This window comes from Triplophysa rosa, linkage group LG14, assembly GCF_024868665.1.
Source record: "Triplophysa rosa linkage group LG14, Trosa_1v2, whole genome shotgun sequence".
In the NCBI taxonomy this organism is placed as follows: domain Eukaryota; kingdom Metazoa; phylum Chordata; class Actinopteri; order Cypriniformes; family Nemacheilidae; genus Triplophysa; species Triplophysa rosa.
Window position 1 is genome coordinate 10,716,861 of NC_079903.1, and position 16,277 is coordinate 10,733,137.

The 16,277-nt window shown below is 39.0% G+C and overlaps 1 protein-coding gene across 1 annotated transcript; it reads left to right on the top strand.

Moving 5' to 3' along the window:
- The first annotated feature begins 396 nt into the window (after positions 1-396).
- Positions 397-12,032, top strand: ypel2b (yippee-like 2b). The gene is made up of 5 exons (XM_057351794.1): positions 397-618; positions 6,784-7,013; positions 7,206-7,249; positions 8,236-8,344; positions 9,787-12,032. The coding sequence occupies exons 2-5, from the start codon at positions 6,897-6,899 to the stop codon at positions 9,874-9,876; spliced, it is 360 nt and encodes a 119-aa protein (XP_057207777.1). The 5' UTR covers positions 397-618; positions 6,784-6,896; the 3' UTR covers positions 9,877-12,032.
- The last annotated feature ends 4,245 nt before the right edge of the window (positions 12,033-16,277 follow it).

A 16,277-nucleotide genomic window follows, 5' to 3' on the forward strand; every position in this document is an offset into this window, starting at 1 on the left:
ACTCACGTATACAACTACAGGTTTAAAAACAAGTTTAACTTTCTGTTTTTCTAGGTTAAACTGTTCGGTATTGCCGTTATAAGACCTAATATTAGTCATAAACTATGTAATGTACGTATATAGATACATTTGAATGCCTCTTAAAGATATGCATATACCGCTACAGAAAGTTATATCTCGATAATTGCGTTTTTAACGCGGTATTACCCCGCTAAAGTATCTCGCACTTACCTCATACGGATCTAAACACATTTTTTTGGCCGTTTAGTAATAAACTCTTCAACTAGTCGCAGGTAGACAACAGCACACAATATGATTGGTTGGTTTTTCACACTCCGTCCAATCAGCGTATTGTTGCCATGCCTGTGCGTCTCAGTGATTGGCGGAAGCAGTTGTCAGTTCCCCCGTAGCTGATGCACAGTGTATTCGTGCCCAGACAAAACTTGCTTCATGCGCTGGTTTAATATACACCACGTCCACGCTGGCCGTGAAAAGAAGAGGAGCGGAAGATTTCCGTGATAGGAATGCACATGCACAGTTTGACGTGAATCCCGATTCCCTTCAACGGCGGAGGAGGACGTGCCATCGTTTCACAAACCCCTTTTCTTCTTTTCAAAGGTAGGCGAGCGATGTTTTAAAAGTAGCCAAATATTAAACTTTGGTATAGTCATCTAAATGTAAATAATGGTGCATTTGCGTCTGAATTAGTGCATCGGGTCATGAGGAAGGCTTTGCATGACTGGAGATGCTCTGTGGTGTCAGTTTTGGACAGAGTGATCTGATGCAGGTCCGCAGTGGAGCTTGTTTATCTCACACCTCCACGATCACATCCACGCGCGTTTCCGCGCCTCGAGCATCAGCTCAGCAGCTTTACCGCAGCGCTTTAACAGTGACATAATGTGTCATCTTTGACAGTGCTCTCTTTAATCGTTGTTTGCGTGCCATCAGTACGAAATAAACACATTTGTGCATTACTGCAAGCATTATTGACCACTGCAGTAAAGCCTGCGTCATATTTGACAGTACTTCAGGAGAGCAACATTGAGGTATAAGATCCGTATGCGCTATTACGATGATGTTTTTAAATATAGACTGTACGGTATTAAAAACTCATAGTGTCTGTCTTACCAAATCTAGTCAACTACGTAAATACTACTTGAGTTATTGCAGTATTGGGTAGTTGGTTTAGTTGGCAACCTGTTTAAAGCGTCACATTTCAACAAGTCTTGAAGGTGTAGTGATCTAGTACAGTGTGCTACAGTAGATTCAATAGCGTGCTTGGGATGCCATAAAGAATAAGTGACAATAGGGCAGTGTGGCTCAACCCGTGCCCCACATATGCATCATGTATCAAAAACAGCAAAATATTTTAACCTCAAGTTATTTCACAAAACATTAATAATTGTTTGAAAAACCAGTCATCTGTTTTCCTGTCTCTTACATCTTACATGCCCACTGGACCCCTTCAGGAGGTTGTGCTGACTGTACAGAAGTAATTTCAGAAAACACTGTCCAATCCAATGCAGAGATTAATTCATCAACAGTGGTTCTTTCAGGTCTTAAGCTTGTTCGTGTTGCTTTTTGCTAAGTAACGGTCTGCGAGTGATAAACTGCATTCATGAATGCAAAATTGATCTAATGCGATCAAACAGGGATAATTACAAAAAGCAGATTTTAATTTTCAAGAACCACTCAGGAAATTGCATGCGGCTGTTTAAATATGCTTTGACTTCATACTGCATTAAAGCATTGTCCTACTTTATATCATTTAACCAAAGTGGTGTGTGTGTGGCGGGGTGTTGGAAAAGTCATGTTAAAGATGGGACACAACACAAGGACACACTTATTTCCCTCGTTTCTGTCGCTGGTGTTATCCCCATCAGCTCTGCTCCTGTTACATAGGGACTGTTGTGGTGGTGCATAGGCCTTACAATGATGAGGACAGCCCCTCTGTCGCAACAAATGCTTTAGAGCACTTCCCTGTAGCAAAGATATTAGTTCATCCAAAAATAAAAATTCTGTCATTAGTCATCCTCGTGTTGGTTTAAACTTGTATGTGACTCTTTCATCTGTGTAACACAAAAGTCGATATTTTGAAAAATGTCTCGGTGGTTTTGTATCCATTCCATACAATGGAAGTCAATAGGATCCAGTGTTGTTTGGTTATCAACGTTCTTTTAAATATCTTCTTTTGTGTTCTGCAGAAAACAGTCGCAAGAATGGAATGGTTGGTAACGGCGGTACCCATTCACTTGCATTGGTTAACTTTTGTGTCCATACAATAGAAGTGAATAGGTACCGCAGTTGTTGGGTTACCAACATTCTTCAAAATATCATCTCTTGTGTCCTGCAGAAGAAAGAAAGTCATACATGTTTGGAATGACATGAGGGTGAGAAAATGATGAAAGAGTTTTCATTTTTGGGTGAACTATCCCTTTAAAAGTGTTATAAATTAAAAAGAATGTGCTGTGCCATGCAGAACTTTCTGGCATAACGTTAGGATGTTGTGGTTGGTCTCCAGGGGGTTGCTATGCATTTGTGAAGGTGTTTTAAGGTCTTTTAGTGTGTTGTTACACATTTTGTGTTTAATAATTAATAGGGTTCAAATCTCTAATCCTATGAGCAATCGTAATGCCGTTCCTTGTTTCAGCACCACTAAAATGTTGTTGTTTATCATTCAGTAGCCAATTCCCATGTACCTACACCTATCTTTTAGTGATGTCATAAGGAACATCACGACTTCTGTAAATGTGCTTAGATCAGATATTGTCTGATTTTATTTCTCAGCTCTTTGTTAGGGTACAAACATCACTCAATCCCTTGCTTTGTGCCCTTTCGTGATCTGTGGCACAGTTCATGTTCTGGATCAGCGGTCGATGTATAAACCAGTTGTGCCTGATGGTTCACAACTGTTCATGGATCAGAGCTCGGCTGATTGGTTTTGCCTGCATGATGAAAGTAACCATAGGCTCTCTCTCTCTTTGTTGTTATTGATCCTCCTGTTATGGCAATATGAAACCTGGATTCAATTTGCAGCAAATTTGCAGCTGACTAAGAAGGAAGGCAAACACAAATTTTCCTCCAAATACATGCTTCGGTTAAACAGTATATTACAAAACACTAAAAGGTAGATTAGAGATTTAGACATTTATGGAACAGGCAGCCAATTTCCCAAAATGTCCATGTACCTTGTTGAAAGGATTAGCATTGCTTATGTTGGGTTTTGGATGCTGGCCCACAGCATGCAGCGCTGTACATTAACTTCTTTTGCACTTTTTTTGAGTTTTGACGTTTTGTAGCACAGGCCAAACAGTTGTAGCACAAGTATACACGTCTGTTATCATCTTTAAAAAAAACACAAGTGCAGGTCATCACATAAATAGACAGGTAATTGAAAAAGGACATTAACATTATACAAATAGATAAATTAGGGCCATATAATTTTTAGTTTTTACCAAATTCGTTTTTTCCTTTTTAATTATGTATTTTTAATGTTTTACTATACAGTAGTAAATACATTTCTCCATAAAAATACTGTATACTATAGTATTTACTACAGTAAACTGCAGTAAAATTCATCCCCCTTCATTTATTCACATTTTGTTATGTTGCCTTAAACCACTTTAAATGATTTTTTTACATTAATCTACACTCCATGCACAATAATGCCAAAACAAAAAACACTTAAAACTTTGCAAATTTATTAAAAATAAACAAATTAAATAAGTACGTTGCATATTGTAAGTATTCATACCCTTAACTCAGTTTAAGCACATTTACAGACTTAAATCTTTTTGGGTATGATGTGACAAGCTTTACACATCTGCTTTGGCCATTGTCTGCCATTTTTCTCCTCAGATCCTCTCAAACTCTGTCAGGTTGGATGGAGATCATCAGTAGACAGACATTTTCAGGTTTCTACAGAGATGTTCAGTTGGGTTCAAGCCAAAGCACTGTATTGTACAGGTGTTGAGCAGTGCCTGGTTTTCTCTAGACACGATGCATGAAACTGAGATTCATCAGACCAGAAATCTTGTTTCTGACAGTTTGAAAGATTTGTTGAAGTATGTTTTTGCATATTTCAAGTTTCCATGTGTCTTCACTGAGCAAAGGTTAGAGTCTGGCCACTAAGCCATAAAGCCCAGATTGGTGGAGTGTTGCAGTGATGTTTGTCCTTCTGTAAGTTTCTCCCATCTCCATATATGATCATGGAGCTCAACCAGAGTGATCATCAGCTTCTTTTGTCACCGCTCTAACCAAGACCCTTCTCCATCGATGGCTCAGTTTGGACAGGAGGTCAGCTCAAGTAAGAGATCTGGTGGTTCCAAACCTCTTTCATTGAGGATATATGGAGGCTACATGCTTCTGTGAACCTTCAATACAGCAGATTTCTTTCAGAAGTCTTCCCCAGATCTGTGCCTTGATACAAGTCTGTATCAGAGCTATACTGGCAGTTCTTTTGACCTCATGTCTTGGTTTTTACATTGATATGCATTTTCAGATGTTGCACCTTTTATTGAGAGGTATGTGCCGCTCCAAATCATACTTATTCAATTGAATTTGCCACAGGTTAACTCCACTCGATGTGTAGAAACATCTGAGCTAAATTTCAAGTGTCCCAGAAAAGGGTATGAATACTTATGGAATGTACTTACTGTATTTCAGTTTTTAATTTTTAATAAATTTGCAAAGTTGTCACAAATCAGTTTTTTTTTTGTCATTATTGTGCATGGAGTGTAGATTAATGTATTTTTTTATTTAAAATAGTTTAACACAAGGCAGCAACATAACAAAATGTGAATAAAATGAAGGGGGATGAATACTTTTGCAAGGCACTGTATAGTATATTTGAACCTTATTATAGTAAATATTAAAGTATACTATAGTGTTTACTACAGTTTATAAATTTGCTACAAGTTAATTATTTTATCATCTGGTTAAAATTAAGCAGACTTTTATTTTGGCGGGTGGTCGCAAAGACGCTTGAGCTTCAGTGTGTTTGGCAGTAGCTTCACTCAAACAGTGAAATGCTCGTAAAATAAACTTAGAACAATTCTGTAGCTGAAGTTCATGTGCTCATGTCCTCGTATAGTGAGATACAGAGTGTCACGGCTATAACATGTTAAAGTTTGCAACTCGTTCACTCATAAACATGCAGAACAAGCTATGACATATTTAAATAGTAGAACTCCGCCTTTGTGATTCCTTCCATTCTATCCCACATCGCGCAGATCATAGGGCTCTAGATTAATAGACTCGATTCAGCCGGAAAACAAGTTTTAATTGCAAAAGCGAAATAACGAAAATAAATAGTGGTGTGCCATTAGTTAACCTCACACACAAACAAGCACAATGACAAACGCACTTCACACAAACAAGCGGTTCTGTCTAATGCACCTGCCAAACTGTATCGCACGCGTGCTACACTTATACATTTTTTTGTAGCACAGACCGATTTTTTCGTAGCATGTGCGACATATATACTGAACAGCCCTGGATCCAATAGTTTAACCAGCAACCAGATTCAGCAGAAAGTCACGGCTATGCTGGTCTGCCAGCCTGGACCAGTATAGGACCAATTTATGCTGGTCTAAGTTGGTATTTTCAGAACGGGTTTGGACCAGCAAGTGGTTTCTTAAAGGGATAGTTCACCCAAAGCTGAAAATTCTGTCATCATTTACTCATCCTCTTTTCATTTCAAACCTGTATGACTTTCTTTCTTCTGCAGAACACAAAATAAATTATTTTGAAGAATGTTGGTAACCAAACGATATTGGTTCCCATTGACTTCTTTTGTATAGATACAAAACCAATGGAAGTCTACGTACGCTACCGCCATTGTTTGGTTAACAACATTCTTCAAAATATCTTATTTTGTCCTACAGATTTGAAATGATAAGAGATGAGTAAAGGATGATAGCATTTTCAATTTAGGGTGAACTATCCCTTTAAGATGAAATCTCGGGTGGTGTAGAGAAGGCTACAACTACACCATTAGTAATCCACTCTTACAACAAATTGAGATTCGTAGATACAGTTGTCTTAAATTTCAGGCTATATACAATACAGAGACGAAAGCAGTAAATGTGTTTCCATAGTCTATATGTACATCTTCTTATTGGTTTAAAAAATGTTACAATTTAAATAAATGCATACATTTTTGTGCACATTTTTAGAATTTATGCACATTTACATCCAGTGTTTTTATACACTTTATACTGAGTCTTCTCAGCATGACATCTTTGGCAAACTCTGATCCCTAAAATACCCTCTGACGGTCAGGGTGTGGATACGGGGCGAGAGCGGGTCACCGAAATGAGAGTTTATTTGTGGATGTGTGTTTGCCCCTGTCGACGGCTGTGTGCTTGTGTGGGTAATCGCTTCGGGCCTATCAGTAGATTCTTTATACTCCAGCCCCACGCTTTGGCTTGGAAACAATACAAAGAACATAAAAGCTGCTTTTTCTCAGAGGTCTTAAGATGTGCTCTCCCCTGCCACTACAAAGCCTACTAAATGAAGTGAGCAAAGTAACAAAGCAGTATCAGACTGGTGCGCTCAAACACATTTTGAAAGGTAAAGTGTGTCATCTCGCTGGTGGCAACTAGATTTTCATACAAGAAAATGGCACACAGCTGTATGGTGTGGATGGTTGCTAGGGTGCACATCCAGTGTATTCACTCTGCACATTACGCTGGATTAGAAAAAAGGGTTTTAACATTGTAAAATTGGCACCTGCTTATTACAAGGAAGAAATCTCATCCCAGAATATTTGTGTGTTTACAGGTGTATACCTCCCACCCCGCCCCACCACGGCCCTCACCTGTGTGTTGCGGTGCTTCCCCTGTGAGCCGACCTGGGCCGGCAGCCCCTTCTTGCACCGCCCGCCGACCCGGCCCATGGTCACCATGACGCGCTCCAAAACCTTCCAGGCGTACCTGCCCAGCTGTCATCGAACTTACAGCTGCATCCACTGCAGAGCACACCTCGCCAATCACGACGAGCTCATCTCCAAGGTAATTAACCCGCTGTGAGTTAATGACCCAACGACAGGGCAGGAACAAACATGTTTGTTAACCGTACAACGCAAACACATTGAGACATGAACTCCACGTTTAAGGTCACGAGTCAGGTCTGCTCAGCGTAATGAAAAGCTCATTTATATTTGAAAGTGACCTCATGTGTGACTTCTCTTTTATTCTCTTTAGTCTTTTCAAGGAAGTCAGGGCAGAGCGTATCTGTTCAACTCTGTGTAAGTCGTTTCCGTTTTTCATTCAAAGAGTTGCCATCTTATTTCACTTCACTTCGTTGCTTTTGTTGGTACGTTAATGAGGATTTTGTGTTTCATATTGACAAAAAGATGGTCAAGTGGTCATTAAATAAACACACTGGAGGGGTTTATTACATGGCTACATGGCACATGAGTATATTATTGGACACAAAATATTGATTTGAAATATTTCATGAATCATTTGTAACAAATACAAATATAATGTCATATACCGTCTCAGTCCATCTGAAAGCTTGGATGTCCAAATTCGCTGTTTTTCAGGAAAAAGAAAAACACTGTGGCCTTGACGAGCACTTTTTAATACTTTTTATTGGTTAGATATTTGCAAAACTCAGTGACAAGCATAAAGGATGACTAATAAGAATGATTTATGACAAAAAAAATCACAAAATATGGAGATACGAGGTTTCAAAAAGACAACGAAAACGCAAGCTCCTGCGAAATAATATGCATTTCACTGTGATCCAAAGAGTTCGGTAAATTCTTCCCTGTGAATTATTGTCATGTGATGACGTGTGACCAATAGGAGATCGATATGCCACCGCGTGAGCTTTTCAATTTTGAAGGAAATTCTAATAATAATACCGTACGATTCAATTTTATACAATACAGGTCTAGTGGGACTGTGGCATGACCTGTGTTTATCAGTATTAGCAGTTGGTATCAGGTGAATAACATACCTCAGAATGTCACAACTCGCCAATCAGAATGAAGTATTCCAGAGAGGTGTGTAATAAATATGAAATATTTAATAATGTGAAACATTTCAATCAAACTGTTAAAATAGCTTGAATGAATGGGCCAGGATCACTTAACCCCAGAATGCATTGTTTTTGAGGAATATCGGACCCTTGTAAGGTACGATTGACCAATCAGAATCAAGTGTTCCAGTGCTACAACCTGATTCCTGTACAATGTTGTGTCTGATTACGTCTCTGTTTGTTCAGGGTGAATGTGGGATGTGGTCCTGCTGAGGAGAGGGTTTTGCTCACTGGGCTTCACGCAGTAGCAGACATCTACTGTGAAAACTGCAAAACCACGCTGGGCTGGAAATATGTAAGAAAACACAAGCAGACACAAAGACATCATAGCACATTTGTTATAGAGGACATTATATCAACAAGCTTTCTTTTGTAGACGTATTCTCCACAGAGCTTCCTTAACCCCAGAGTCCATTTAACCTGCCAAAACATATTCACTAACATGGTCAAATATCTTAACCAAAAAGAAATGTGTATATTACAATACAAGTCAGAAACACAGATATTTTGCAGATATAATCACACGTTTTTAATATGCGCTGATGTGCGAGTGTGAGCACGCTCACTGAGGCTTGTCTAAGCAGGATTGTGTCCATTTTTAATCCGCAGCTGTGCCGCGTGCCGATTCTTTTTCCACATATCAGTGCTGCTGGATTTCCGGTCGCCCTTGACAGCAGGATTATTGGGAGTCTTGACCGATCAAAAACATAAACACTGATAAACCAACACACAAATATAAACATGTCCATCACGTCCATAGTGGCCACGTTATGATATTTCTGTCTGATGTTTCAGAGTAGCCACAACTCTTGACCCAGTGACCTTTTGCTGATATCTGATGTGCTCTCTTCTGCCTGCACATTCAGCTATAAAAAGAAAAACAGACAAACAGGATATTAAAGGGGTCATATGACACGGCTAAAAGGAATATTATCGTTTGTTTTAGATGTGATGTAATGTGTATACACGATTTAAGGTTCAAAAACGCTGTGTTTTCCACATACCGTGCATGTTTGTATCTCCTCTTTGCCCCGCCTCTTGCTCTGAAAAGCGAGGTGTTCTATGATTGGCCAGTTAACAGTGCGTAGTGATTGGTTGAATACTGCAAGCATGTGACGGAAATGTGACGCCTCTTACCATATTTGGAACATCAGGTTCCACAGCAATTGTACTGACAGGTACGCCCACCTTACTTGCGTATACATTTGGGCGGTCTTAGTCAAATCATACCACGAACTGATGTAGATTTGTGGGGGTGTGGTTACACAAGGCGTTTCAGGCAGGTCTGGGTGAGCATTCACTTTTAGATAGAATGCATCTTTTGTTCCCACACTTTAATTTGTGCAATTTTACGTGTCTAATACATGCATGGGCAACCTACAACACACCAAAGACACAGAAAACACGTATTCGCGCCATATGACCCCTTTAAATGTTGTAGCGATGCTCAGCGTTTTGGAGGAGCGAGATGGTTCATATTGGGTATTATGAATGAAACATAAAAATGAGTTTTTTGGTTTATCATGCACTAGATTAATATTGTAAGATTTACATAAGTGTGTATTTTACAGCAAATATATTTTGATCTGGCTACGATTGCGAGGTGCAGTCAGCAGTTTCACCGTTTCAGCAGGTTTCGGCTCGCCGGGCCTCATAGTCATCCACTAATATTATGCATTGCGCAAATGTTCTGCGATCAATACCTCTCCTCTCATTTTCCCCTTGCCCTCCTGCTAGGAACACGCCTTTGAGAGCAGTCAAAAGTACAAGGAGGGGAAGTTCATCATCGAACTCGCCCACATGATCAAGGATAACGGCTGGGAATGAACAGACGCCCGGGAGAGTCGAAGCGGATGACGGGTGGATGGTGAATGCGTGGGTGGATGACTGACTTTGGTTTGCCATTACCCTCTTAAACCCCTCCATCTCCTGCTGACACACATGCACCTCGACCCCGGGGGCCCACCCGGACTGGTATCAGGAGAAAGAGAGGGCCGCCCCGGGTGGGCTTTGTGTGTCTGGAGGAGAACGCGTGCACGTGCGTGTGTCCGCCCCACGACAGGTGGGAGCACACTGAGAAACATGAATGCACACACGAGGTGTACAGACATACTTGTATACACATAAAGCACGTCACGCTCATCTCTGCTCTACTGTTTCTACAAGAAGCGGCTCTATTCATACGTGTATATGACATGAGGCAGGGCTCAGAGGACACGCTGCGTTTGGCAGAATCAGGGTCACGAGGGCTGATAGGGCTTTCTCCACATTGTGTTAGTGAGAAACTGCCAGGCTGACCTTTTGGAAATTCAGCTGATGATGGCACCATCTGCCCCAGCGTGGAGGCCTGGCACGTGCAGAAGGCAGGGAGGGGCCGGGAGGGATCTCTGAATGGGGCTCTGATGGACCAACTTAAACCAATGGCAGCCTGCGTGAGGTCTGCGAAGGGTTCAGATGAAGTGTATCCGTCCTGCTTTTAAAGAGATAATTCACACAAAAATGAAAATTGGGTTATAAAATAAACTTTGTTAATTCAACCTGTTTGGAAATTGATTGAAGAATACCCGGGCCAGTTTTTTAGACCATGAATGGGACTGGGACCGAAAATGACAAAATCAACATAAAAGCATCATAAAAATGGTTTGCACGATATGTGGGTACAAACAAAAATCAGTTATTGAGCAAATATATACAAAATCTTTATAATGAAAAGTATATAATAAAAAATAAAAAAAATAAACTTTACAATAATGATTTGAATCATATGAGCTGTCAGGGACAATTTTATGGAAAATGCAAAACCATAGTAGGTTGACTACCCTAGTAGGGAAAATTTCTTTGTTCTTTTGAACACAAAAGAAGATATTTTGAAGAATGTAGGAAAGCAAACAGTTCTGGGGCACTTTTCACTCCCAATGTCATTTTTCCTACTATGGGAGTCAATGGTAGCCAAGAACTGTTTGGTGACAAGCATTTTTCCGAATATCTTTCTCTGTGTTCATCAGAACAAACAAATGTATACAGATTTGGAACAACGTAAGGGTGAGTAAATGATGACATAATTTTTCATTTGTGGGTAAACTGTTCCTTTAAGTTATTTTTGGCTGAAATCTTTCACTTTTACTAGCTGTTTAAACTCGATAACCAAATCAAGCCGATTCATAAAAATATGAATCTATACCTAATTATTTAATAAATAAATAGATTTCAATTTTTGTTGAATTATCTCTTTAATGTAAAAAGCATCTCGTTGACTTTGGGAAGATGCAGCCCCTGCATATTAACGTCAATGTAAACCTTAATGTATAGCAGTTTGAGAAACGTGTTGTCTGGACATCTTTGTGTCTGTGCTCCATGTTAACAGTTTGTGCTGGTCCCAGTTTCAAGGTGTTTATTTGTACCAAGTGTTCTTGCTGTTAGTGAACTCTTTTGGGACTAATAAGATGAGGTAAGACTGTCGACTCTGCCTCTCCTTTAGATTACTAGAATTAAAAAAACAAACCACTCATGACAGCTCCTCTGTGCCCAAGACAACTGAAACACACTTTAGTGTCAACAAAATTAACCAAAGACCCAACAGAAAATTAGTTGACCAAATAAGAAATTGCTTTTTTATTTGCTTGAAGCAGAAAATGGTGACGTGAGATTGTCGAAAGGTGATCTTATTGACATTTTTCTCTCTAAATTTGTTTTATTTACTTGTTGAAATGATGTGTAAAAATATACAGTATGTGTGTATAAAACTATTTATTCACAATTACAGCTGATTTTCATGTGTGTCAGGGACTAAATTGTTGCATTTGTTTTAAATTTTGATTGTCATCTTAGCATTATCAAACTTGATGTCTGGACACCAAATTTACTACTTTTGTACTCTAGTAGGACGTTTCAACTGTAGTGTATTTTATAAATGGATGAGAGGATAATGATGTTGTGGAACTCCCATCGACATTGATATAAAATATCAATAAAGTTGACATATTGATCGATTTGCATGATGTTCTTTTCAGGTAATTACCATAACTACATGTTGATTTTTGAAAGAATCGGTTCACCAGAATTAAAGGGCTAATTTAGAACCCCAAAATAAAAGATCATTTACTCAATACTCACCCTCAAGTTGTTTCAAACCTGTATTAGTTTCTTTGTTAAAGATACTTTAAAGAATGTGGGAAATGAAACAGTTCTGGGGCACCATTGACAACCATAGTATAGATTGTTTTCCAGTTATAGTAGTCAATAGTGACCCAGAACTGTTTCTTTACAAACATTCTTCCAAATATCTTTTTTTGTGTTCAGCAGAACAACGAAATGTATACGGGCTTGAAACAACTTGAGGGTGAGTAAATGATGACATCATTTTTACTTTTGGGTGAACTGTTCCTTTAGGTTTCTTTTCTTACAAAGAAAGTGGATGGAGACGAGAGCTGTCAAAAGACAAACAAAATGCTCTGTGTATTTCTTTTTCTCCCAGAAAGATTTCAAATGACTTCCAAAGACTTCAAATACAAGTTAAATGTCACCACTTTTTTGGTCATTTTCAAAGCATGACAGCCACACTCCGTTTTCCCTTAGGAAGGAAACAAAATTCAAATTTAAGGTTCAATTTAATTAGCAAATACACTCGAGTCGGCACGCTGACACGGAGAATGAGGTAAAAGTCCAGATGTGGGCTCACTGCAACAAAAAGAGCATTATTTCAATATGGAGGAGCTTAAAAAAACAAGATGGTGGCTGCACTCCACACCACTGTTGTTCCAGGGACTGTGCCAGCCCTTCAGATACCCGACCATCTCCACTTTACACAGACAGATGGTTCTGTGTTTGCACTGGGGGCTGCGTCTCCTAGCAACTGGCTTTCTCTCTCCTCAAGTTGCGGAGGAGGCAGTGTAAGTGCGTGTCTATGAAGAACTTGTGTCATTCGGTGTCTGGCCCCTGCGTTTAGCTCATACAGCTCACTGAGCGAGGTTATTTAAGGTCTGCCGTGGTGTTTTTGTAACTTTGAAGGGGAATCGTATCACATACTGTTGATTAAATGCGACTGCAGGAGTTGATCGATGATCGTATGGAGGGGAAGCACAAAAGAGAACCATGTACAGAGTGAATGCATACAGTATTTTTTTAAATCTTTTTTAACTGGATGCTTCTTTTTCCAGTCCTCAGCTGACACTCTGCTCATACAAAATGAGATTAAATGCCACTTGCGATCTTTCAAGAAGGAAGAAAGGAAGTCAGCACAGAGTCAATGATGTCAATATTAGTCACAAAGAAATTAACGCAAGCCACAACATTAGTTGTCGTGTGCTGTGATCACAATGTGCCATTTTTGATAATGCAGAACAAAGTGATGAGATTTAGTCAATATAGAAATGGCCTTGTTAGTTTTTACACCAAAAAGGGTTTTAAAGGTCAATGTGTAATTTTTTAGCGGATCTGATGACAGAAATGTAATATAATATACATAACTATGTCAGAGGTGTATAAAGATCTTACAAAATGAAGTGTTTTGTTTTTATTACATTAGAATGAGCTATTCCTATCTACATACACCACGGGTCCCCTAACGTAGAATTCACCATGTTGTTTCTACAGTAGCCCTAAATTGACAAACTGCTCTACAGAGCGCGTTTGGTAAATACGTTATCTCCTTCAGCAAAGAAACGAAAACATGACAACATCTTAGTCCTGTGTCAGCCACCATAGTGCTTTGAAAGGGAGGATGGAGTGAGCCGTTGGTTGCAATTCACAACCTCACCACTAGATGCTGCTCAATGCCATATACGGAACCTTTAAGCGTGTTATTTTTTTGCCCAAAAAAGCTATTTATTTATATTTATATCTTTAGCTGTAGTGTGTCAGTAGTAAATATTAGTAAACGTCAGCCATTATTTGTAATAATCCAGTGAGATTTTTGAATGCAGAGGGAGTTTGTCAAACTCCCACCACCATTATTGAGTCTGTCTGTTATTACATGAAGGAAAAACTGAGACCAGAACAACTGTGGTTTACAAGACTCTTAAAGACCATGCAAAGCAACCTGAAGAAATATGTGTACCTATAGGACAAAAGCTACTTTGATCACAAAGGATGGTCACCAAATGTTGATTTGATTTAGTTATTAGAAGTTAATCAATAAATAATATTTGATTCATAACATTATTCATAACATCCCCACAGAATTTCTAGTACTACACAAGTGCACAAAACCTTTCACAGTACACAGGCATCTTGGAGACATTGTCAGTTTTTTGGACATCTTCACTCTTTTATTAAAATAAATTATTAAATATTACATATTTTCTCTCTGTGTTGCTGTGCTTGGAGTGTAAACTGAAGGTCTGATTTGAGAAGAATTTAGGGAGGATTGGCCAAAAATGGCACACAAAACATGTGCAAAACTTACTGAGTGTCAATGCCCAGAGAATGTTACTAATGTTACTACAAAATTTACATTTAATCATTTAACTGATGCTTTTATCCAAAGTGACTTACAAATGAGGCAGAACAATAGAAGCAATCAGCAACAACAAAAAAAAGAATCGAGATGAGAGAATAAAAATATTAATAGCAGAAAAACTGAAGTTTTATTGTTTTTCTGCGCATTTTTGTTGTTTTTCTGCGCATTTTTGTTGTTGATACGACCTGAAATTTTGACAGAATTGTGTTGTTGGGATGAGCTCTTCCTTGAATAAATGCAGGAGGCAGAGTTGCCGTCTCCAGCCATAAGATGAGGTGTCTGGGGAGGCAATGAGTCAGCAAAAAAACAAAGAACGAGTGCACTCATGTTCCTGAAAGACTGCAGCAGGGAACGAGGGCACTCTGAGCGGATCGGGTTCTGTTTATTGGCTGGTGAAAGTGGAGTCCTTGGGGAGAACTGTCTTTTTTTGGCCAATGACCTCACATCTGCCTTTACATCTGCTGTTATGTAACGTCTACTCTCTGGACATAGCCGCTGTGGGCAAAAGCAAATCCTTTAAGAATGAGTTCATCCCAAAGTGGAAATTCTGCTTGGTTTTTTAAGAGGAACATAGACGCATTAATGTCTTTGCTTTTCATTTTTGGGTGAACTATAGCTTTAAGATGACAAAGTTTGACGCAGTGGCTCATTTTAAAGGGATACTTCACCCGAAAATGAAAACTCTGTCATCATTTACTCACCTTCGAGTTGTCCCAAATCTGTATACATTTCTTTGTTTTGATGAACACAGAGAAAGATGTTTGGAAGAATGCTTGTAACCAAAAAGATTTTCCCCCCATTGACTCCCATAGTAGGAAAAAATACTTTCTTTTTTTGTTCTATTGAACACAAAAGACGACATTTTGAAGAATGTAGGACAGCAAACAGTTCTGGAGCACTTTTGCCAACCATTGTATTTTTTCCTACTATGGGAGTCAATGGGGGGCAAGATCTTTTTGGTTATAAGCATTCTTCCAAATATCTTTCTCTGTGTTCATCAGAACAACGAAATTTATGCAGATTTGGAACAACTCGAAGGTGAGTAAATGATGACAGAATTTTCATTTTTGGGTGAAGTATCCCTTTAAGGTGACTGCCTTCCTTTTCCAACAAATGACATTCACACAAGCGTCACTCCATATTCAATCCTTTATACTCAACTTGGTCTTCAGCCCTTGTGGTTTAGAGAGAATCCACAGTAACCTGATGTAGTGTTAGTGTAGCTCCGGATGCTATAAATAGCCGATGTGTTTCAGTGAGTCAAAACTCTGCAGTAGAGACTGACTCAGAGACAGAAACACAACACAGACTGGTGCATTGACACAATGAACCGAGACGCAGAAGAGATCGTCATGAGGGAGTGTGTATGGCATATTGCAGCCTATGTATCGTGTACATTTCACTACCTCATATATTGTAACCACTGGCAGGCCAAGATTGAATGTTATTTCGTCTTTGGTTTAGGGATTGTGGTAATCTCTTCATTTGTTTATGATTGACCTAGACTGTGTGTGTGTGTGTTATGCACAAATCCTTTGCATCTCGCGTTTAACCCTTTCATGCATGAATTTATGACAGCCTCAGTCATGATTTGTTTTATTTTTTACTTTTTAACTTATTTTTCACTTTCGGCAAATATATCACAGCTTGTGTTTTGTTTTTGTTAGCTGTCCAGTGACCTCTATGATTGTGTGAAATAGTTAGCCTAATATTATTCATAATATATACATGTTAATATTATTTACATTTTTCTTCTTTTTTTCTTCATATA

Bases quoted from the DNA above. Each gene is read 5' to 3' on its own strand.
- ypel2b (XM_057351794.1), top strand. From the start codon at position 6,897: ATGGTCACCATGACGCGCTCCAAAACCTTCCAGGCGTACCTGCCCAGC. The intron at 7,014-7,205 runs GTAATTAACCCG...TATTCTCTTTAG, and splicing joins ACGACGAGCTCATCTCCAAG to TCTTTTCAAGGAAGTCAGGG. The intron at 7,250-8,235 runs GTAAGTCGTTTC...CTGTTTGTTCAG, and splicing joins GCGTATCTGTTCAACTCTGT to GGTGAATGTGGGATGTGGTC.